This window comes from Meleagris gallopavo, chromosome 16 (genome assembly GCF_905368555.1).
Source record: "Meleagris gallopavo chromosome 16, MGAL_WU_HG_1.1, whole genome shotgun sequence".
NCBI lineage: Eukaryota > Metazoa > Chordata > Aves > Galliformes > Phasianidae > Meleagris > Meleagris gallopavo.
Genome location: NC_139419.1, coordinates 7,414,928 through 7,439,873, shown reverse-complemented (window position 1 = coordinate 7,439,873; position 24,946 = coordinate 7,414,928). Strand labels below are relative to the sequence as shown.

Below are 24,946 nucleotides of genomic sequence, written 5' to 3'. Positions count from 1 at the left end.
TTTTGATTCAGTTTTCTTTTAATATACCAATACATTCTTTCTGACAGCTGGCAACGAGCTGAGCTTCTTGCCTCCCTGGAGGTCTCCAAGGTGAGGAAATGAAGGCCATGCAGCAGTCTTTAACTTCAAGCCAAACAGCGATCTAGCTCTCACCTACTCTTTGTATTTAAAAAAAAAAAAAAAAAAAAAAAAAAAACTGCTAGAAATTTTGTAATGTCAAAGTATTTCAACACCTCACCAAGGCAGAGACGTTTTTACTGGCTTTCAGAAACTCTGTGGCCACTCTCTTTGCTGTCACATTCCACATACTCAGGCAAGTATCTGCTTGGAAAAAACATCTCTGCCTTATTTCTTAAGAATCTGCCAAACTGCAGCCATCTTAGTCCTCTCCCAGATCAGCGTCCAGAGGAGGTAGCCATGATAGAAGATGAAAAAGGGAACGAACTACAGTTTGGTTGAGGGGAGAGAGAACACAAATGAACCATGTGGCCTCTTCCTCTCCGACAGAAGTGTGAGGACCAGCCACTCACCACAAGGGCTCCAATCTATTAGCTAATGATTCACTGCTCAGAGACAAGGAGATTGAAATGGCATTGCCCCTGCACACGGCCTGCCAAGGCTCTGTAGGACAGGCGCATCATGGTGAGGGCTGGTAGGCCCAACTAACAGAGCAACCTGACAGAAGTACCCAGGGGAATGCTCATGGAACTGACAAAGACCCCAAATTCCCTCTTGGAACTTTCTAAGGAAAATCAAGGTTAACAGGGCTGCAGGAAACAAACACAGAGCCAAGCCAATGCTGAAATCACTGAGGAAATTTGCAGTAATATCAGTGAGTCAGGACTGCATTTTCTCTCTAAAGTGTCAGTCAAGCTTCTCTGTAATTTTGCACAGAGGTCAGGTCACTATCTTGCTCATTTGGCTTCAGTAACATTTTAACATTTACTCCAGCTTCACTGGGAGGACTTAAGTGATAGAATGATCTGTTGATGCCTCTTACAGTTTTGGAGTTGTTTTCTTCAAGAGATGAACAAAACCATTAAACCACTTTATGATTTAAATCTTTTACAATTTTACAATTTTATCAGTATATAAGAGACAAATTTTACTGTAGAAAAACTCTAAACCCTTCCTAATCAATAAAAGTTTGAGCAGAGGGGAACAGTTCGGGGCAGTAAAAAGATCCTTAGTACTGCTGCTCTTCCTACAAAAACAAATTATCTCCTGCATTTTGGTACTGTGCAATTGTTAGACATTAGCAGTGAGCAACCTGTCTTGCTGAAGATCATAATTCTCATTTAATGATGAATTATCTTGAAATTATTTTCTCAAATATTTTGCCCTTTATGAACTGACAAAATGTTGATAATTAATATTTCAATGCTGATCCCGAAGGGCAACTAACACAATTATCCAAGCATACTCCTGCTGATTTCACATACAGTTTCCCCTCTAAACATGCATTTTTCATTTTTGAATTGTGAATGCATTTCTACTATACCTTTTATGTAGCAGACAGTAAATTGTGCCTCATGGAAACATATTAGCATTCTTTACTTTTGAGTCTCTGAGACTGTGTTACTAAGGGTGATTTCTATGAAAATGGAACGTATTCAACTACAGAGGAAAAGCACTTTGGGATTCAGAATTAAAGTTCCAACCTTCACAGTGCCCAGAAACTGCAAGGAAACTCTATAAAGTCATGCATTATACACAGTACTCTGCAGTGCATGCCCAATCCCAAATGTAAGTTTTTAATCCTGTTTTATAAACCACCCTTGAGATGCACGCATTCTTAAAAGCAGTTACACTGATGAAAACATGCTATGCAACTAAGGAATCAATTATCGAACATAATCAGAAAAATTAGATAGACTGAATCCCCAATCCCACAGGCTACCAGCAGCAGGGATATGTATAGTTTTAAGTGTCCTACTTTCCAGGTCCAATGCATTTTTTCTGTAAAATATCTTTAAAGGAAATTCAAAAATTTGTGAGCACAGTCCCAAATATGACACTTGAGCCTCATAATTTCCAACAATTATTGGTTGGCACTGGTTGATAACAGTGCACTAGACATTAAGTGTTCATTTCCTACTTGAAGCACACAGTTGGGCATGGAGATTTTGGAATTCATTAACCCTGTGATTTACAAGCATCTCTGCAGAGGTAAATGCCTTTGCTGCTGTGCCAGTAGATGATACAGCAGTAAGATCCTTACTATTTAGCATAACCACCACCATGTTTTTTGCTGGAGATCCCCTGATTGTATCCAGAACTAGCCACATTCCTGCTACACTCAGCCCCTTTGGCTTTGATAAGGTTGGGGTAGTTTGGTTTGTTGTTCTTTTCTGTCTTTTGAAGAACAGGCTGGACTATGTAAGGATATAAAGTACTGCAGGGAGACAACTATGTTTAGAACCATGGGAAAAGTCAGGGAGTGAATTCCCTGCACTTTTTGCTCAGAAACTGTGGAGACCTGCAGCCCGTAGCAAGACAGAAAAGTGAAGAAATTGCAAAACTCACAAAATGTGATAGGAAGTTTGTCCCCAGATAGGATGGTGTATCTCCATGGGGATCTACACTACAGAGTTCCATGGAGCTGGGAGACCAACACGAAGTTGCACGTGAAAGAAGCTGTTCTGAAGGTCACAATTAGTCCAGTTACTGACCAGTGTTTTACCAATAAGGCACACGAAAGCACTGAAAAATTTCTATCCTCCCTTTTCCTTCTTTCTTTGTCTCCACAGCTGCCTGGAACATCTTGTCATGAGAGGAGGAATTAGAATGACCAGACAATGTGTAGATAGGGTAAACTGGATAAATCTCACTGAAAATCCTTCAATTCGCTTTCATTGAAGTAAAACAAAACAAAGATATGCCTCTCCCTCATCAGTTACAGGCTGTACCAGAATGACCTGATCACAGTTATTAAGTGGTAGATTTTTGGTTTCACAGATCAAACAAAGGCTGCTTTTCCTCTCGAACTAGAATATAAATCCATTAACATCAGTAATTATGAACAAGTAATAAATACAGCTGGCACCATCCCTTGAAACAATCTTTGTTGAGGATTGCAGTATTTGGGCAAATATTTTCTAAGAAGAGTGGCATTCCATATTAGTGTTTTATTGTCACATACTGTAATTTCTTGGTCACTCCCCTTTCAAAAACTTTACATAGTACGTAGTGGGTTTGTTTCTTTGTTTCTAATGAATGGAGACGTGGAAAGAATATCATTATTGGAAACTAGTGTTCAGACCTTCATAGAACCAGCAGGTTTGCTGCTTCTATAGAAAGAAATATGATGTGTGTATCCTTCAGTTAGCCTCTTTCTCACCTATCTTAGTTGATGGTCTGAAAAAGCTTAATCTGCTTTGTCTGTCTTACTGCATATAACAGATACAATTAACAATTCAGGAGAATTCAGTTACACAAAGGCATCACCATGGAAGAAAAGCTTGTGAAACAGTGTTTTTGTTCTGTTTTTCAATCAGAGTGGAGGCATGAAGAGAAATTACAGAAGATACATTTCAGAAAAAGAGACATTTTAAGCAAAGCGAAGAAGTGGTTTTGCAGACACGTGCACAATGTGTTGAGCATTATGGGAGGAGGCCCAAAGATAAGTGTTTGTATTTTGTGTAGTATTTAACTACTAGATGATGGAAGCATCTGTAGTTGATGTGGGTTTGGATTTAACTGGGGAGAGTAGTAAACTTCAACTCTTCTGTCAGCCCCAGATGTGAGCCTTCCCTCATGCTGAATACTCCTGAATTCCCAGCATTGCTCTGCAGTTTCTGACTTAACAGCCCTCAGCACCACTGCATCTTTTTCTAGCGGTACAGCATAAGTGCCCTTCACTCTCATGAAGCAGGACAGAAGGACAAACAATTAGAATATCTAGTTGTTACCCCATCATGTATCAAGGATGCATCCATCTTTGTTAGAGTCCAAACAAGTTTGCTTTTCTGCAGTCACTTGGGATTAAAACAGCACGAACATGCAGAAGTGCATGTGAAGTGTCACAAGAACCAACGTACTATCTTATGTATCAGATACACAGAGCTATTAAATATCTGAATATTGTCACACTGACATAAAAAAATCAAGAACAAGTTGACATTAACCTGCTTTTTGACTAATACCTATGGAGACATTATTAATATAAACCCATCCTAATTGCTCTTTGGTGATCAGAATGACAGATGTCACAGGACGCTATCTGTGCATACTTCACTGTGCAAGACAAATGTGTTTCTCTGTTGCTACTTGATTTTATAATAATTTGTAAAATGTCTGTTACAATATTTATTATAAAATGCTATTAAGCAATATTAAAACATCATGAGCTAGATCCTGTTGTAGGATGTAGCCGTTCTGTTCTGATAAGGAAATCAGGCTTTAATAATAGCATAAGCAGTTCCCAGTAGATAAAGCAAATGCCCATAACTAGAGTGTAAATGCCTTTTCCTCATCCTTCGCTCAAAGAGAAAAAGACGACATGGCATCAGACCACAATTGATGTTACTGCAGTCAGTTGTGTTTTCTTTTAAACTTTTCAAAATTCTCACAAACAGAAAGGAATTATCTCACAACAGAACATTACTGATTTTGAACCAAAAAGGATGCAGATAGATATAAGCCAGTAACTTTCCCTGGCTGCAAAATACTAATGGTGCATATTGTGTGTATTTGAACATTTGAATACTGTGCACAGAGTGAGGTTCAGTGATAAGTGTTTTGGGCTAACAGTTCAGAAAGGTTTGTTAAGACGAGCTGAATATGGTGAAAAAAACCTTTCCACAAGTATGAGCCCTGGATACCTGTGAACCTGGGAAGAATACAATCTTTCTGCTGTTGCAACAAGCCAGAGAATTCTCAGCCCTACTGACATTGTTCTGGAGTTACTGCTATCTCACAGCACCCCGCTGCCTGTATACATAAACTTACGATGCCACAACCACAGCGCAAAGGGAGAGCAAGTAAAACTAGTGTGAGGGCCACGTGCTACCACTTGGTCTCATGCTGGGAGTCTCACTCTTCAGTGCTGGTCTGTAATGGGATCCCCCTAACCCTCATATCTACTTCGTAATGAAAAAAGTGTTGAAAAGGTGTGTCTTTGTAATAGCAGTGGCAGTGTACAGCCACATCAAGTTGCCATCCAAATGAAAACAATGAGCAAATTTCATGCAGTACTAAATTGCATCAAAATTAATATTTTGCATTTTTCCAGCATTTCTGCTTCATTATATTGACTGAAGCTGAGACATTCACCTTGCATTTTAAATTCAGCCTTACAACTCATAGAAACTAAAAAGGAAGAAAAAATCAGCAGAAAGGCATCTGCAGGATTCAAAAGGATGGTAAAAAACTGCTTCATTTCTTTGTGGCTATTTCCCAGGCATGGCATGCAGTTATTTAATCAGGGCACTATGAGTCCCTGCCGATGGCAATTCATGATTCTAAATGAGGCTGTGCACTTGATAATAAGAACTGACCAAAATGCTTGAGTGTTCTGCTTTAGAGCAGACTTCCCAAGACTATATTGTAAAGATTGTTTACAGAAAAGGCAGTAGCCATACTGTTAGAGTTTGTCAATTTTTAAGCATGACCGCATTTACATGTATGGACTAGGAAAAGCAAGAATTTCTTGGTGTGTGCTTAGCAGTCATTTTTAATGTTTTCTGGAAATTTTGTTTTGTATATGAAGTGGAAAGCTTAAGTGTTTTGTTGAAGAGAAAATTTTAAACAGTGCTTCATATTCTATATGCAAACCTATTGGAGATCACTACAGTTGGGTTGTAAGGGCACCAGATCTTCAGCTACTGTCAATCAGCATAACTCCTCTGATAATCTGTACAATAGAAATGTGCATGATATTACACGTAGTAGCTAAGAAGTAACTTATCTTTGTGAAAACCAATAACCAACAATGCTTTCTATACCACAGGCAGAGAACAGGTTACCCAGAGATGTGGTGGAAACCCTGTTCCTGGAGACATTTGAGGCCAGGCTGGAGCAGGCTCTGAGCAGCTTGATCTAGCTGTGGATGTCCCTGTTCACTGCAGGGGAGTTGGACTAGATGATCTTTAAAGGCCCCTCAACTCTAAGAATTCTATGATTCTGTGTTAGCAGAGTTCCCTTTTCATTTAACACATTGAGTATAAACTAACAACTACCTAAACTTGACATAATCAAGATATTTATTCCCTTATTATATGACTGTGCTCACATATAAAAGCACCAGCCAGGAAACAGCATCATGTTGTGTAAACCGTAGTATAGATGCACTACAAGTACTACCTCCAGAAAGATCCTGATTTAAGATGCAACTAATCTGCCCTGAAGAAAAAGGGCAGATACATATGGACTAAAGGACTTCTGCTCTTGTTAATACAACTACTTAGCATTCCATACTTAAACCAATATGCAAACACCAAAGGCTAATTGATTACATTAGTGAAAAAGGGCATGGTGCCTCTTCGGCTTCTTTCCAGACCTTCTGGAGATTCCTGTCATCTTGCCATGCAATTTAGGACTGATGCTATAAGGAAGCATTAATACAAATAGTAAGATCTGTTTATTTTTAATCAGATGTTTGACCAGAAGTCAGTAGTAGTATTAAAGGAGGAAAGAGACACAGCTATCATAAACAGCATTTCTACAGCACTTTTAAAAAGTCAAAACCAATGAGCAAACAGAGCAATTACTCAAGTTACAAAGTCCTGATTAAAAAAATAAATTAATAAATTAAAAAAAAAATTCTACTTTTCAAAGAACAGACCATGGCCTCTGGATTACTTCGTATTCTATATCTACATTGTTACACATGTACTGAAATATTCTTGTTGAACTGAATTTAATGTGTAGATGGGCAGTGCAGCAGCAGAGCACTGTGCAGACCGTGGAAACTTGGTTCTAGTCCTGCCAACAGCCCATTCTGATACCAGGTCAAGCTGTGATTTTGGGTGGAAGCTCAGTGCTGAGCACACGTTTTTGAGCAGATCGGTTCTCCCACTCAGCCTCCGCACTCCCCTCTGCCAAACAGATGATCTTTTTGTCCAAAGCTTGCAAAATGTAACCCTTCTGTTACCTCCAAGTGCCAGTTTTTATTATGACAAGCACTACACTCTGCTTGTGATCTGACTGAAACTGAAACAGACGTGTATGAGATCAAGAAAGAAGTCTGTATGTCAGAGGACCTGCAGAATTGTTGTACACATCTGAGTCAATCAGCTCAGGCAGTAGAGACTTTATTCTTCAATTCCATTTTAGAAAGTGTGGATTTATTCAGTCCTGAACCTGTGCCAGGCACTGCAACAAAACCAACACTGCAGCTGAAGCACTGGAGTGGGAGAGTTACACCTCTGCCACCAGCATATGGACAGCAGTAACATATTCATGAAAAACTGAAGGCAAAGGTAAAGCACAGTTCCAGAACACAGCAATATCTGAAAACTTTGAGCACAGCAGAAGTGTTGGCAAAAATCTGTTACCACAATGCTCCAAAGCTCCAGGATGTTAAGAGGCTTCCAGGCAAGTCTTTATGATGCACATCTGACTGATGGTGAGTTCAAGAACATCAGCAACCCCAGCAGCAGCCAAGACTAAGACATCAGCACATACACACAAAGCTTTTTTTCCCGTGGCCTCAGATTTCTTGCCTCAGTGGTTACCTTGAGGATTACAGGGGGCTTGTGGGCTTACTGGGTTGTAAAGAAGACAGTTTTGTCAATAAGAGAATAACCCTTGGGATCTCAGGGAAGACAAGGTCCTGGTGAGAACTTGAACTGACAGCTGTTCATCTTTTTAGTTAGTCTTTCCATCGACGCTTTGGGAATGCTATGTCAACAGTTGCTTTCTGGATTACAATTTCAAGAAAGCTGCTCCACCTCACAACATTTGTTGAGCTCATAAACACAGCACAGTCACTGAAAAAGTGCACAAAGTGCTGTGCTGCTGTACCTTTTGCCAGAGATAATCAAAGGGATTCATGCGGTTGTCACTTGTGCCTTTAAACGTGAAGCACGTTAAAGATTGCCAACATTTATGAAAAGCCATATACGAAATCCACTTGATGAGGGAGAGCTGAGGTCCAACTCACCCTTCCTCGGGTAGAGCGCACAGCCCACCTCGCAAGGAGACACTCGAGTGCCCGGAGCCGCACCAGCACCGCACCGACACGGCTTTGCTTTCCTGCCCCTCGACACAGGAGCTCTCTTTTGTCTCTAGCAGCCCTCGGGCTCGAGCCTCAGAGGGCACAGCGCTCGCACGGACCTCCCGAGCAATGCGGCGGCTTCTTCCTGCCTACCAAGGAGCGCACCCAGCACCTGATCGGGACCAGGCGGCACCGCGGGGCCGGCCCGCACCGCACCGCACCGCACCGCACAGCACCGCACCGCACAGCACAGCACCGCACAGCACAGCACCGCAGCCGGCCCCCGGCGTCCAGGGCTGCCCCAGCCAGCGGGACCCCCACCCGCGCCCCCACACTTACTTCTCCCCAGCGCCTCCGCCTTCCACTCCGTCTCCTCCACTGCCCCGTAGCGCCTCATGGGTCTCTCGGCCTCCGCGCTGGCCGAGATGGATCTCCTCAGCTCCATGGCCGGGCCGGGCGGCGCGGGGCTCCCCGCCTCCTTCACTCCATGCCGGCGGGTCTGCGGCCCGGCTGCCGCGGGGACGGTGCGGAGCTGCGGCTCCTCCGTGCGGAGCGGGTGCCCGCGGGCGGGGCGAGGAAGGGGCGCCGCGCACATGCTCAGTGCGGGGCTGGGCGGGGGGAGGTCGGGGAACAAAGCGAGCGGAGCCCCGCGGCCGCCCCCGGCATCGGGCAGCGCGTTGCGGTTACCCGGCAGACTCCCCGGGTCGGTCCTGTCCCCGCAGCGTGCTCGGGCGGCCCGACCTGCGCGGCGCTGCTGCCGCGCGGGTGTTGGCACAGCCCCGCGTCTGCCGTGCGCGCTCCTGTGGCATCGGCGAAGCCAGCCGGAGTCCGGGAGGACGTTTTGGCGGCCAGCGCAGCGCCGAGCGCATCGTCGGGCCTGGGCGGCTCAGCAGTACGGGTCAGCTCCACGGCCACGTCTGGCTTTTGCAGCCGAGCACATCTCAGGTGGCTGTGCACACATCTTTTGGCTTTCCTGGCAGTCCCGCACCAAATGGCCTAACACTCATTGCAGCATCCTGGTACCTAAAGCAGGACAGCACCCAAACAAGTGATGTGATTCTGGATTTCTCACGTGTACTTTCCATAAACACACAACTTTGCCATTTATACAACCTTCTGGGATTAGAAGAGAAGGAAATGACTATGCAAGAAGCACAAGTGGGGTGATAAAAATAATAATGGTTATTATTTACTTTATTGGAGGGGAGATTTTGTGAACAAAGCTCCTTGAACAGCATTTTACCATTTGCATTATCTTTCCTAGTGAAATCCCAGTGCACTTCATTGTGTGTGGTATCATTCTGATGTAGATGATGAAACAAGAGTTAGGGAGGTGGCCCAGGCTATGAGCAATAAGGCATGGATAATGCTGAATGCACATGGGGTGCGTGAAAGGAAGCTCATGTGTCACGTGCCTTTGCCTGAAACCTTTGTCTTGCCCTTCCACTCTTAATGCTACAAAAGTGGTACAGTGACATTTAGTGATGTTCTTACTAATTGGACTGACGCACATTGCTGCTATACTCATAAACAGTATTGTTTGGGAGTTCTTTACATGTTGGAGGAGAGAAAACCTCCACATCAGTTTTAAAACAGTAACATTGAATTTTTTTTTCCTGAGAACTGAAATTGTTACCTAATTGAGTTGGACTACCAGAATGCTGCAAGGAGGCATCCCTGGAGCCTTCTCTTCTTTAAGCTTAACAAGCCTAACCTTCTTTGTAAGAGAGGTACTCCAGCTCTTTCATCATCTTTGTGACCCTCCTCCGATCTGGCTCCAAAACTCTACGTCTTTCCTGAGTTGGGGGCCCCAGGCCTGGATGTCATATTGCAGGTGGGGCCTCACAAGGGCAGATTAGAGGAGGACAATCACCTCCCTTGCTCTCGTGGCCACTCCTTTGCTGAGAGCCAGGATACTGTTTGCCTTTTGGGCAGCAAGAGTACATTGCTGGCTCATATCTGGCTTTTTGTCCACCCAGAGAAGCTGTGGGTGCCCAATCCCTGGGGATGTTCAAGGGCAGGTTGGATGGAGCCCTGGGCAGCCCGAGCTGGTGGGGTGCAGCCCTGCCTACCACAAGAGATTGGAACTAGATGATTTTTAAGATCTCTTCCAATCTAAGTCATTCCCCCTGCACTCAGCACTGATGAGGCCACACCTCGAGTAATGTGTTCAGTTTGGGGCCCCTCACTACAAAAAAGACATTGAGGCTCTGGAACGTGTCAGAGAAGGGCAACGAAACTGGTGAGGGGTCTGGAGCACAAATCCTATGAGGAGTGGCTGAGGGAGCTGGGATTGTTTAGTCTGGAGAAGAGGAGGCTCAGTGGAGACCTTACTGCTCTCTATAACTACCTGAAGGGAGGTTGTGATGAGGAGGGGTTTGGCCTCTTCTCCCAGACAACAAACAGGACCCAAGGAAATGGCCACAAGTTGTACCAGAGGAAGTTTAGGTTGGACATAAGGAAGAACTTTTTCTCTCAGAGAGTAGTCAGGCACTGGAATGGCTGCCCAGGGAGGTGGTAGAGTTGCCGTCCCTGGCAGTGTTTAAGAGGCGTCTGGATGAGGAGCTGCGAGATGTGGTTCAGTAGTTTGTGGTAGCAGTAGTGATGGGAGGGCGGTTGGACTGGATGATCTTGCAGGTCTTTCCAACCTTGTGATTCTATGATTTTATGATTCTATGATTTTAGAAGGTCCTCTGAGCACTGTGATTTCTCCTCATTTTCTCACTCTGCTCCACAGAGGTTTGCAGTGATATGAGCACCAGACATGGTGAGGAGCTCCCATGGACTGCACAACGCTTCATACTCACTGGCTTTGGCCTTTAGAGATAGAGCACAAACAAAGCTGTGAGTCAAGCAGGAAAGCTGGTGGCAGCACGCTGCACAGCTGATTTTGGGTGACAGTACAGCTGCTTGCTGGGGTGGGCTGGACTGAGTCACTTGTAGAAGTGAGGAATACAAGTGTGGGAGGAAGAGCCCATCTGGGATCTGGGTGAGAGTTGGACAAAGGGAAACGCTGAACAGGGAAAAGGGCCAAGTTTGGGTGGATCTGAGGCCTATTTAGCTTCAATCCATTCCTTCAGTGTTTTAGATTATTATAATCCAAGTGCTTTGTTTAAGAGATGGAGGAATGATCCTAGAGATAATTGAATATTTAAAGCTCTGCATTTGTTATTATGGGTGAAAAACACTCACTGATTAGTAAATGGGATGCACAGAGTTTCCTTACATCAAGCAAAGAATGTATAGAGTGATTTATGGTAATTGGAACGTTTTTACTTGCCCCTTTTGAAATAGTCACAAAATTTAGAAAAGCCCCAGTCCTACAGGTGTGAGCAGGTACGTGGAAGCAGTCCCACTGAGTCCATTTGCACAGAGGTTTTTGCAAGACTAGAGCCTAAGTACAAACCAATTATTTTGCTAATGTTCTACAATTAGTGTTTTCACTGTCGCAACTTCAGAGCATTTTCCTTTCTGCATTTGCAAGTGGAATTCAATTTCTCCCCTACTGATGGAGCTTGCAGTGTACCCAGCAGTACACATGCATTTCTCCAGTTGCAAAAGATGGTGTTCTTCTGCTGAAGTCCCTTTTAAGGAAGAAAACATAAAGATTCAGATCCCTTCTCAATGCTCAGTGGATAATGCCTCGTAGAAAAACAGAGGTGCATTTACTCTGGCGGTCATTTCCCCTGACTGCTTTTGTTTCATTCCCATTTCTCAATTTTAAGTCCTGCCAGTGGGAGCTGTAGCTGGTCAGCAGCAGTTGGCAAACCCATTCACCTGTCTACTGCTCTTCTGGCCTCCACTATGCATCACTGATGCCCCGTGGCAGACACAACACTATAAATAACAGGCACACTTTACTTGGGCAGAATTCTTAATGGCAACATGACTTGTAAATCCAGTGGGAGAAAACTCTCTCTTTCCTTTCATGGAGCTTTTCAAGCACATGGGATTACTCAGTCTGAAGTTCTCAGATCTCTCTTGCCTTTATGGGCACATCTAATACTCCAAAAAGTTCTCAAGAGGTGCTTTGAGAATCTGGGATGGGCTGCAGTAAAAGAAGAAGTCAAGGTCATTGTTCTTTGTCAGACAGTACTGTCATTCTAACACAAGAATAACTTTAAATGTTAAAATTCTGCCAAGGTTTTCACTTATTTCTTATTACAATCAAAACCTGCAACTCTGCTGATGAAACAAAATGAAATTAAGTGCATTATGCACAGTTATTTTGTAGGCATGAGTTCCCAGATCCCTGATTACTAGGACTAGAAGTGTGGGACTTCTGTGAATCTGTCCTATAACATTTCTTAAACACTAAGACTTGTTTAAAAACATCTCTGTGTTGGAGGAGTTACCAAAATTCTATGGTATGTGATGTCATGGTTAATCTTGTTTCCCTGTGAAAATACCTCCTCTTCAATCTTCCCTCGGCTCTTAGGATTCTCTTAGTTCCAAGTCCTTAGCATTTCCCCAGTTATTCCTGGTACACTGTGCAGCCTCTGACCCCGCATCCCACGGGCTGTGTCAGCAGTGTGTAGGAGTTCCAGGAGGCCGTCATCCTGCACACATTCATACTGCTTTGCTGCAGCCCCTACATCACCTCCAGATACCACTTGCCAGGCATACGCATGGCATGAAAATGCCCTGGTGCAAAGCTGTGGGCACTACAGGAAAATGCCTACCTGTTGGAAAACCTTATGGTCAAACAGATTTTAGAAGGCATACACTGAATTTCCTGATGCTTCCTCTCCAAAATCACTGCCACATGTCACACAGACAGAGGACCACTCGGGGAGACAAAACTGTGCTCAGCCCAGCTCTTACCAAGAAATGAGGATTTGCGCAGTTCTGTGGCTTTGGTGATATCACGAGATAGAACGGTAGTGTGCTGTCCTGAGAGCTGGAGCGGTCAATCTGTACCTTACAGATCAGTTTTTCCCAAATTGTTATGACCAGTCTATATAGACAGCTTTACACTTACATTTCTTGTACTTTAACATGAGTGTCCCAGCCTGTGCCACAAGATAATATGAGCTTGTCTGAGTAAAAGCGACCCTACTGCACTGAGGATTCAAATTATCACAAAATCAGGTATGTGTTGTTCTTTGCGTATTTCTTAACATTTCTATGATCAGTCTCTCTAGAAGATCTCTATTAGGCCAAAGTAGACCTCATTTGCTTTTCAAAGAGTTACAATTAAATACAACCCTAATTAAAAATAAAGGGAAATAAGATATATAGCTAAAATTTACAGGAGTATCCTTGACACAGAGGATACCTTCTTGCTATAGTTTCCATCTTCAATTTTGTACTAAGATGAAAGAATTCTTGGAAGCCATGACTCTGCCATTTTGCACTTGAAAGAGAATCTGCTGCAGCACAGCCTTTCCAGAACGAGGGCCTGGACTAAAAAGCCAGTGCAAGTTTTTCTTATGTTGTTCCCTTTTCTATGAATCCTAGGCTCATGGTTAGTGTCCTTTGTATACTTATTTATTTAGAATTACAGCCTTTCCATACATGAAACTCCTTTAGAAATAATTTTTAGGCTGAAGTAACTTCATAAATAATTCAACATAGCTGCAGCTAAGTAACTGGGATCTTGGTCGTTTTCCACAGTTATCCTGTATCTCTGACAAGATAGCAAACTGCATCTAAAGTTGAAAAGAGGTGCATATTGCAGGCAAGAAAGGCATTCTAATGAGATTGTTAAAAGGCAAATGATGTCCCTCAAATTAATTTCATGGGTTTGAGGCAGGATAGTGAACCAAATATTTACACGTTCGTTGGTATTTCTACCTAAGCACATATTAAATATAATCTCAACCCAATTCTTGATTTTTTAATTGCCGTTTCCATGTGAAATATTATGAATTTAGTACTTTTGTGTCTGTGTGTCATTCTGTTTAACATGCACACAGAAAAAATCAACTCTATATTTAACTTCTTACAACCTCTCCATAGTTGAATTTCTAGTTGTAGCAGAAATGCTGAGTCATGGCTTGAAGCAGTGATTGAGCACCTGGTGGGAAGGCAGGGCCAAGCCAGGGAGCCCAGGTGCAAGCAATGCACCTCAGCGACTGGAAGGATGGAGCCAGGATCCACCCCTTCCCAGCCCTCATTTAAGGGTTGGCAGTGGATGTGAAAGCATTTCACTGGAGATCTCTGCTTAGCTTTCAAAGGCCTTCTAAAGGTAAGGAGCCTTTTTTTCTCTCATTGCTGTGTTCGCAACTGCTGTATTGGGGCTTGTTCTTGTTTGCTGCAACCACTCTGCTGTTATTGCTGTATTTTTTATCACTTTATAGCATTATGCCTGGCAAGCCATCCAGATACTTATTTAGGATGGGTTATTTTTTTATTTTTTTTTTATTTTTAAAAAGAAAAAAGTATTGGATGGTCACTTGGACCACTAATGCCCTGAAGGAGGAACTCCCAGGGGGAACACTAGGATTCCTAGGTTCCCCACAGCTAAGTGCCACACAGATTATTAAAGAATAGGGGCCTATAAGGGACAAGGGTCTCACTATTAAAGCTCCTTCAAAAATAGCTGACTTCTTGAGTAAGCTAGGACAGGTTTTTTTTTTTTTTTTTTTTTGACAGCTGAGGAAAGAGTAGTAGCAGCATCTGCCATAGTATAGCTGCTGCTACTAACTATTAATGCATATTGTTCCTTTGAGGAAGAATTGAAAGATGAAAATGAGCACTTAAAAGCCCATATTAGACAACTAGAAAATTAAATTACATTATTGTCAGGGCAGACTGCCTCACCTTGAAATGCAACTTCCCTTCTGAAGTTAAGATCTGTATCATGAGAAGGGGAAAAGAATTCTGGCTGAATGAATCTAAGAATAAAAAGAAAGCCAAATAGTCTAAAATCCAACTAAAGGATCTGGGAACCTCAGATCCTCTAGAAATAAGACTGGTAATAACTCAGAAGAAAACCTAGGATAGACCAGCAGGGTTGGCGCCTAAGAGTGGCTCCTTGCCCACACCACACTACATGTGTGCCCATACACAGCTGCTGAGCTCATGGATCTCCTACAGTAACTTAAAGAAAGATCCTGAGGGAGCATACCAGCCTGGCTCTTGAGATTATGGAACATGGGAACTGAAAGTGTGGTAACTAATGGGCCTGAGATTTCTAAACTGGCATCTATTACCACACATCCAGCCCTCAGACAGAGACTGTATGTGATGGGAATACATAGTGACAAGAACCATCCATTAATTCAGTGGATATTTGAGAGTCATACCTGGTTAAGCTGTCAGCAGGAATGAGGGACCTCATACTACAAGCTCCTCCCCATGCAGTGTGGCACACTGGTGTCCATACTGTGCACTATAGTGGCCTCAGAAGCCATCATCCAACAAGCTGCCCAATTGGTGGCTAATCTAGGGGAGATCTCTGGACCAGGTGCAATATCCAAATATTGGAAGGGCCCGAGGTTATCCCCAAAACTAAAACCCAGAGATCTGCCCCGTGGACTCCTCAATCAGGACCCATACAGGTATCCCGGAAACAGATGTTTAATTACTTAATCCAGGCTGGGGTTCAATTTGCAAAAGTCAATCATCAGCTCAATCGTGTCCTCCTCCAGCTATGGAGGCAGTTGGAAGATAATCAGAAATCTCAAAACACCCCCCAAAAAGCAGGTGAGAATTATTGAAAAAATGCCAACAAGAATATGGAACCTGGAAGATTTCCCAATGAAAGTGAGAAGCTTCCTCAAGTGACCTGGGCCACTAAGACTGAGCTACCTGAGGAAAAAGAATTGGCAATTGCTCAGCTACTTGCATGAAGGGGAATGCCAGGTCCCCTGCAGTTAGGCCCCCGGATGGGACTTGAGGTCCTATGTTGAACTGATATTTCTTTATTTTTATCCTGAAAGAATATACAGCAAGTTATGGCACTCGTTGACAGAGGAGCAGAAATGTCAGTTATATACAGTGATCCAACCAAATTCCAGGGAGGTAGGTTGAAGATAAGTGGGTTTGGGGAACAGACATTACCTGGAACCCAGACATGGCTGAGGTTGGGGGTTGGGCATTTCCCACCCTGGGAGTATAAGGTGTCTATTGCCCCACTCCTGGAGTACATACTGGATGTAGATATACTATGGGATCTGACTCTTCAGATGTCTGTAGGAGAGTTCAGACAGATGTATTAATATCCAGATGCTGCAAATGATGTGAAGAGGTCATATGAAATGAGAGCTATTTGTTTGCTAAATCTGTGCTAGATTACTAATACTGAATAGTATAGACCCTGGGGGGATGGGAGAGGGGTAGTGGCAAGAGGAAATCTCTAGAAAGGTGCAGAAACAAGAAAAAGCCACACAATTCCCCTATATGGCTGTACAAAAGTCAGATGTCACATGAAGGATGGCAGTGGATTACAGAGAGTTAAATAAGGTCATGCTACCTGTTCATGCAGCCTTAGCTGTTACTGCCTCCCTGATGGACACTGAGTAGGGAGATGGAAGCCTACTGCTGTGTCCTAGACTTGGCAAATGCATTCTTCAGTATTCTCATTCATGAAGAATCACAAGGTCAGTTTGCATTTATGTGGGGAGGCAGGCAATACACCTTTCAGGTCCTGCTGCAAGTTATGTGCACTCACCAACCTATTGTTGTAACTCAGTGTGCTGTGTGACCCAGCAGACTGGGATGATCCTAATAACATCAGACTGTGCCACTGCACTGATGGTTTCGAGTCGCTGTCTGACTCACTGGAAGTTAGTGAATGGTGTGCCACTAATTCTGTTACATATAACATGTTTCACAATGTCTAGACTGGAAATATGAGAATACTTTGTGTCCTAGAAAATCTTTTTCTAGGAAGATTGCTAGTCTCTGCATATTGATGCTTGTGATTTAGTCTGTGTGCAATACATGGTGAATGACAGCACTGAAGCTGCAGTACCTGACTGCTACTGCTTGGGATTGGTACCCAGGGTTGGATATCGTGGGTTGCCAGGCTGCACTGTGAACTGAGACAGACCTTGCAGGGCAGAGCTCCCTAAATGTGACAGGCTGGACAGGGCTTATTAAACTCTTGGCTGGTGTAAGCTATATTTCAGGTGAAGCTGTGGCAAACTTTAAAGTCTGTTTGACAACTGGTATCTGTATACCTGTGCTCAGCTTATTTGCAAAAGCTTGTGGGAGCTGAATGATGGCAGCTACTAAAGCTGCCACAGAGCTTTCCACTTATGTAGATTTATCTCAGCTATTTTTGCTACTGAAGGTGAGTACAAATTCAGGAGATGCAGTAGCAGATGAGACAGGGCAAATAAGTTAGGTAGAAAACATGAAGATAGAACTGATGGCTGTATTTGTGACCACTGTGTTTTTTGTCTTAGTAAATTATTTCTACATTTGCTCTCATTTTAAGGTACAAATGTCACAGAAGAAGCTGTTACAGCATCTGTCAGATATGTTACTAATACCACAAGTGGTGAAGGTTTTCACGTAGCAGCCTTGTTTTCAGCATTAGGAGCCAGCTCCTAATGCTGGTGACAGGACAGACTGCTGTGCAGTGGGTCGGGCTGTGTGCCAGCGATGGATGGATACGGCTCACAGAACCACAGCACCGACTGCGTACCTACGGGGTGCAGTTACTGCGAGCACAGTCACTCGCTGCTGAGTGAGGGCTAGCTGAGCTAAGTGTAGAACTTATGTAAAATCCTGTGGCATTGGTGGATAAAGGAAAATCAACTGCAGCTAACAATCTTGTTACACTTTGGATGTTAGAGTATGTGATGTACGAACTGGAAGTAGCTGAACAGCTGTAGGAGTAAAGGTGGCTTTTACTTTACTGTGAGGCACAGGCAATGCTAAGAATACCTCAGACAGCCGGGCTCGGAGGGGGGATCTCGTTGGATTCGTACCCGCACTCGCTCCGCTCACATCGGGGCGTTTTGCGGCACGGTCCCTGGCTGGCACGGCGGCGCGCGCTGCTGCCGCCTGCAGGTCGGCACGCGGTACTGCAGGCGGCGCTCCGGCATACGCGGTGCCGGCGAGTCTCGGCGGGGAGGGAATGGCGTGGCGGGGCCGAAGCGCTTTGCGGAAGCAGCAGGAGTCGCTCGGCAGATACGCGGAACGATCGGGAAAAGGCACCCCGTGGGTGAGGAGGAAAGAACACCGCTTCGGCGCCTGCCTCTCCTTGCCGGAGTGCTGCACAGCAATGCAAAACGCGGTTGTGCGCGACGCCACACGCAGACCACGCCATCACTGCGGGCGGACCCAGGGCTCGCCGCCGTCAGGAATAGGAACGGTACCTCTGCTGTGCAGAACGCGTGCGCGATGCCGCTTGGAAGACCGATGATCATAGAGCGTGGCGGACCCAGAAAGCAGAGCGGCCTGCAGCGTTTCCTTCTTACTTGACAGGCGTCGCTTCGGGGCGGTGGCCGTGACCGTCAGCAGGGCGCAGCCGTGGCGGCCGGAGGCTCCGCTGCCTCCGCTCCTCCCGGTCCCGGCAGCCTCCCGCAGCTCAGGGCGGTTTACGCTCGGCCTCGCACAGCGCCCGCTACGCCCCTCCTTTGCCCCACCTTTACACCTTCGCACCTCCCCGCTGCTACACTCAACCACTAAGAGCAAAAATTTATTTTCATGGCGGTGATAAAAATAATTCCATGATTTCTGTAAGCCATTACATAAATGCTCTCGTATAGAAAAGTTGTACCATGTGCTCAGAGTTTTAAACAGTTCACATAAGTAACAGCGTGCTACAACTGCTGCCTTTAGTACAACTCACTAAGCCATCTCCTAATGGAACAGTTCCACAAATTAATACGAGTAATTAAGGTCTGATGATGACCACAGTTACACAAACAGGCTGTGACAGTAACGTTACTACCTGTATTTAAAACTAGAAGACTCTGGATGGGAATATATAAGAAACGTCTTTAGTAATCAGTTATTCAAGACTAGTAAGCCTATGCCATGCAGTATGGAGCTACCTGCACTGAGCTTCAATCACAGCTCTCACTGTAAAACCCTGAGAAATCTGTTGTTCCCAGGCTCAAATAAATAAAATATAATTTTAATGCATGTTTTCTAGATATATGGCACAAGGTCAGATATTATAAATGGCACATTTCGCTTCTGCCCCATTCCAAAGAGCCATCCCTAGTCACCTGCACACACCTTACTGTCCTCTGTTTTAAGGTGCCAATGTCAAGGACACATGTATTTGGTTGTGCAGCTGCCTTGTTTTTACTAAGATACGGACAAGTTTGCTATGATGTCTCACAGAGCATTTTCCTATGACTGCAGTGTATGGTTGAAGCAATGACCAAAGGATCAGCCCGTAGTGACAGCATGTCTGGGCATTTCACACATGTACACACCTTTCATCTGTGTTTGTTTCATTCTCCACCTGTTTGTCAATGGTTTTTGCTGAGTAATTCAGCACTAGAGAAGCTTACAGAGAACATCTGCAAAATGCTGATGTTGCTATAGGATATGCATTGTTGTTTTTGAGATATGTCACTGTGAAATAGAACACACGACTGTTCAAAAAGCAACAGACTCAGCATCTTAGTCCATCTCCTCCAAAACTGCAGCACAAATGAACTGTGTGTATCAATGGGACGATTCATGATGCAGTTACCATTTAAATTCCTTTTTTTGTTTGTGTCATGAGACTTGGAAAAGCACCAATTATTAAAAAACAAATAAATAGAGGGAGAAGGAGAGCACTAATAGCTGTAGGACTGTAAGCAAATGCACAAAAATTCCCACAAAGTACAACAAACTCTGACAAGACAGGACAAAACCATCCTTCTGTATCTCTGAGGAGACGAATATCGGCAGCAAGAGGTGGGCTGAACTGCTTTCCTTTAAAATACCAAAGCAGAATTGTCCATTAAGACGTTTCTAAACACGCCTGTGAGTACAACAGCTGCAGAAAACTATTCCATGCTGTGGTTATAGGTAGCTCTGGTAGCCAAAGTAAATTCTCATTTGAACATTAACAATTTCCAACCATAATTACACATTAGTCTTTGATTTACTTACTGTCCCAAATATCACACACGAATAACTCTGCTCTGTTCCACCCACAATGTGGTTATGGTTCAAAAATCACTGCTTGTCACAGACTGCACAAACGCGTGAAGGCATTGATAGCTAACGCCAAACCTCTTTTTATCACAGTCCAAGGCTGACTACACCTTGAAAACAGAGCAGTATCTTCATGTTAGGATACAAAAGTGCAGAAGTGTTTGAAAATGCCACTGGTTTAATTTTATACTTTCCTCGAGACAAAAATTGTAGAGAAACTGTGAGTCAACAAAATCACATTTTAAACCCAACTTCGATCTTTATTTAAAATGGACCACTATGATCTTCAAGAAGTTTCTGAGATAGGAATAAGTAAAAATATATTTAATACTTGTAACTTCCTTTCCCCTTTTTGAAAGGTCTCTAACATTCCTGCAAACCGACGTGCCTTAGGAAAGCAGCAGTGTACATTTAGTTATCACAGAGAAGTGTCATGGTTTGGTTCTTTGCTGATTCACGAAGTCTTCAGGTAAGGACCACAAAACCCCACAAAGACACCATCATTTAAGCTCTGTTTCAACAATAATGACTTCAGTATACACTTTGCTTTTTGATTCAACATGAAAGAACTTTAAATAGATTAACTCTTCTGTGCCTGTGAGCTCACTTCTTGTACTGAATACATCGATACAGAGATACAAATCATGTAACACAGTAGGAGGTCATTCAGTGTAAGCTGTACGAGCGTCTCACGTGGATTTAACAAAAGAAAGAATAACACAGGCAGTTAACCTGAACACGGACAGTGTTAACATCAAGAATTAATTAACATCTCCTCCTAAATTGCACATTCCCAACAACCAGGATGAAGTACATTACCGCCTTTTAAAAGAATCCGTATGTCAAAGTGCCACTGCCAGGCGACAAACCAAAGTCATTTCGCAGCTCCTTTCACGTGTTACCTCATTAGTGAAAACATTTACTTCAAAATACTTATAAAAGCGAGACATATTCTCATTACCATCATCATATTGTATGACACAAAACTAAGCAATAGAACTTAACTGCAAAATCCTCTTTTTATGTCTTCTGCTATTTTTTAGGGTATTTGGCATAGGCACTTGGTAAAAGTTATTACACGTGTCTGCTCCCAACAAGTACCACACAAGTTAGATAAGGTACAAAAAGTTTAAGACTACAAATATCGAAACCAAGAGAAATATGCAAATGCACAGCACTTTACTAAAAGTGATCCGCTCCACAAAATTTAAAACATGTCTTTAAATATGAAAGCAGATGTGCCTTGCTGTTTTTCTTCCCACTGGTACATTTATAAATATCATAGTATGCAGTTAACTTACAAATTGTAAAAAATCTAGGTAAGTTCTCACGTCTATTTAATCTTCTTATCATTTAACAGTAAAACCATATGAAATATTTGAAATTCACAGTACACATATAAAGCATCATATTATTGTGTATTAAAAAATAAGCTTAAGACCAAGAAAGCAGCTTAAAGCAATTTACAATATATCCTCCGACAACAACAACAAAAAATAATTAAAAAGTGCTTTTATAGTAATCATAGTTTTTCAAACAGCAAAGTAAACATAGTGTTAGACCGATTCCCCAGTACTGGCTCTGGCACAGCACACAGAACAGACGTGGCTCGGGCCCTTGGTACTTGGTACTGCTCAGTGCATACTTAGTGCACCCGGTATCTACCTTCTGCTCGTGACAATAACAGCTGTGAGTGCTTTCATTCATCATGGTAAGATTTCTACAAAACCATGACAGTGCAAATGAACCTAAGTATCTGGTGCACTTGGAATGCGAGTGGGAGTTGGAAAAGACTGGGGTGGGATTGGGCTGGAATGAAAGAACCTTGAGACTGTTAGAAGCTCATTGAATGGCTGATATTGATATGTGAAGGTGAGCAAGAAAAGCAACTGAGTTTCTCACATCAAAACTGAAATCAGTCTAGCACTATTGAATGGATTAATTATCAGTGATTTATATAATTTTTATACAAAATACAAAAGCATAAAATATATTTCATTAACATGATACGAGTACCACGCCTGTATGTTACCACAGATTACTTTTTTTCTTGCAGCAGGGACATTCTTCTTGTTTAGCTGCACAGTGATCACAAAGTATGTAATGTTGACACGGATTCAGGACAGTGCTACGATCACCTTCTTGACACACTATACACTTCTTTGACTGAAGCTGAAAAATCACCTGTAAGATGATTACTGCACTCAGTAAAAGAATTCCAAACTGTACAGTTATGTCTTAGCAATTTTATGCTTAGCTGTCCTGACAAAAACTCTAACAACACAAAGAATACTGGTTTTGTATGATGAATAACCAAGTTGAGGATTTTAAGATCTGAGCATGCACAACCATTACAACAGCAGCTGGAGGAGCACAGGTGCACTTAGACAAGAAACTACCTAGGCTAGCAGCTCCAGACTGCAGTTTTTCTGCATCATGGGGATAAGTGATGGAAAGCAAAAAAAAAAAAAAAGTCAGCCTATTTTTACTATCGTGTATTTCCTTGTTTTCACATTTTAAAGTACTGTTACATTTTCTTAGGTTGTGAGAGATGTTTGCATTAAGACAAAATGGAAGTTTCCCAGATAAGCTATACTTTGAATAAAGCTACAGGGACGGACTTTGGGAAGGATGCAAATAGATGTCTCCATGTAGTAAAGCACGTCAACCTTATGAAAGGACAGGAAGAAGTGAAAGGCATCTAAAAACTATATTAATTTTTGAGAGAGTCATCTTCAGGTTAAGAGAAGCATCCGTAACACTGTGTGTTGCACTAGGACAGCACCTTCCTCCTAGAAGGAAGAGATAGGTGAGAAGGCCGCAGTGGTAAAGGAAACCTGAGAAGCTGAGCAGCTGCAAAGGCTGGGAATTGTTCTGAGATCTGGCTGAGATGACTTCTGTCCCAGGATCTAATGACTCGGTTCAGATAGGAGATTCCGGGATTGTTTTGCTTCTATTTAAAATCCCTCAGGAAAAAAACAAGTGATCCCTAAAGCAAATGTACTCAGCACAGGAGCCTGGCAATAGCAAGTCTCATCTATCTACTTTATTGCCAGAGACTTAAATAATGTTTTAACCTCCTGTAAGGAGAGTCTGGCTTTTCTTCAAGGCAACAGTTCATGCTAATATAGATGGCACTGGACAGGAGGAGCACTGAGACAGAGAATGCACTGCTGAACTCAGACAGGTACAGGAGTATGGCAGACTGTTCCAGTAAGTGGAAGGAAATATTACCTTTTTTTTTTTTTTGTCTGGACTGTCCTGTGACAGTCAGAGCAAAAAGAACTGCCATCACGTTATCACTGCCCTTCCAGACTGTAGAATAAAATGTAATGTGGAAGCAAGCTCAGCTCAGGACAGTCTGAAGTAGGAATGAGGCACCGTCAGAGGAAGGGAATGACTTCAAAGCTTTGACAGCCCTGAGGAATGCTCTGCAGGAAAATCTGACAGCAAAAGAGCATCTTATGTTTTGGCAGAACCTAAGTTTGGATTTCAGAGAAGGTGGAATGCAGCATTGTGGTCACTGATGTGACTAAGGAACCAAAGCATCTGACATGAGGAGAAGCTGAAAGAAGAGCGGGATTCTTATCAATGTGTATAAATACCTTGTGGGAGGAAGTAAAAAAGATACAGTCTCCTCTTGATGGTATCCAGTGAAAGAAGAGGCAACAGGCACAAATGATAAGGACAGGAAATCCCACTTTTACAGTGAGGGTGGTCAAACATTGGACAAGGCTGCCCACAGATGTTCCAGCATCTCCATCCTTGAAGATATTCTGGGCCAGGCTGTAACAATCTGCTCAGGTTGACCCTGTTTGAGTGGGGCACTGGACCAGATGATCTCCAGAGCTCTCGTCGATTGCCAGTGATTCTATGCTCCAAGTCTGTACTGGCCTCTCTGACTATACAAACTCCTAGTGCAGAACCTCACACCACCTACATTCTAAACAAGTGAATAATGTGTAATTGTTTACCTTTATTTACTACAACTTTTAATTTATTTAGGTAGTGGCTGTAATATTGGCAATTTAAGCTTTTTCAGATTTTTTATTTATTTATTTATTTTAAATCACCCTCAGAACCCTTGTGAATTGCTTGTCATTTATTCTGATAGCTGATCAAAAAAAAAATCAGAAGAATCTATCAGGCTGAGAACTCTGAACATCACGTAGTCCAGAAAGAAAGACTTAACACTGAGATCAGTGATGCTCTCTGAAATTAAACCTGGCACGTGCATCTCACTGAAGCTTACTGAGCTGTCAGTTTTAGTTAAGCAAAAATAGTTACACAGATGAAGAAACTCACCTCATCTATTGTTCCTAAATCTAAGTGCAGTCGGCTTTGTAAGGAGCGAAGCTTTGGCAAGGATATTTTTTCTATGTCTCCATAGTTTTCCATGTAAGGTAATGCAGTAGACAGGCAGGCAGCTAATTGCACCTTCAGCTTTTTTAATTTATTTTCCACTGCTTCCTTCTTCTGAAGAGCGAGTTGTTTGTCAGCAGATGCAACATCAGCACGTTCATTTGCTTCTTGAGCCTCTTTTTGCCATGCATCACACGCCTGAGAGAAACCAATTTCCAGAACGTAAGAAAAATTGTTTTTCCAATTAAAAATGGAAGAGCAAATTCAAAAGCCTTCAAAGGTGCAGATTTCTAATTTTAAACACAACAATGTAATTATGGTCAATTTAATGTTTTTCCCTACTTATCCTACTGTCACATTTATGGA

At 43.0% G+C, this 24,946-nt stretch overlaps 3 protein-coding genes across 7 annotated transcripts in view; all 3 read right to left on the bottom strand.

Moving 5' to 3' along the window:
* Positions 1 to 8,855, bottom strand: part of BMERB1 (bMERB domain containing 1) — a 48,258-nt gene extending 39,403 nt beyond the window's left edge. The window contains exon 1 of one of the 2 annotated variants that reach the window (XR_014886752.1): positions 8,498 to 8,855. Coding sequence is in view for 1 of the 2 variants with exons in the window: in XM_085237334.1 (XP_085093460.1) it covers positions 8,498 to 8,753 (256 nt within the window). In the remaining variant the exon portion in view is untranslated. The remainder of the gene's footprint in view (positions 1 to 8,497) is intronic. The other variant, XM_085237334.1, reaches the window with a different exon arrangement.
* A 6,604-nt stretch (positions 8,856 to 15,459) lies between these two features.
* LOC146543242 (uncharacterized) lies at positions 15,460 to 21,168 on the bottom strand. Its single transcript, XM_085238023.1, has 3 exons — positions 21,121 to 21,168; positions 18,433 to 18,892; positions 15,460 to 18,328 (listed from the first exon to the last, which is right to left on the bottom strand). Exons 1-3 carry the CDS (start codon positions 21,166 to 21,168, stop codon positions 18,000 to 18,002), a joined length of 837 nt encoding a protein of 278 aa, XP_085094149.1. The 3' UTR covers positions 15,460 to 17,999.
* UNKL (unk like zinc finger) overlaps positions 20,458 to 24,946 on the bottom strand; it is a 32,459-nt gene continuing 27,970 nt past the window's right edge. For 3 of the 4 annotated variants that reach the window (XM_085237317.1, XM_085237318.1, XM_085237319.1), the window contains 2 exons: positions 24,524 to 24,778; positions 20,458 to 22,402 (listed from right to left, as the gene is read on the bottom strand). In XM_085237317.1, coding sequence (XP_085093443.1) covers positions 22,247 to 22,402; positions 24,524 to 24,778 — 411 coding nt within the window. In that variant the 3' untranslated portion in view covers positions 20,458 to 22,246. Of the gene's footprint in view, positions 22,403 to 23,823; positions 24,162 to 24,523; positions 24,779 to 24,946 lie in introns of all 4 variants that reach the window. The other variant, XR_014886743.1, reaches the window with a different exon arrangement.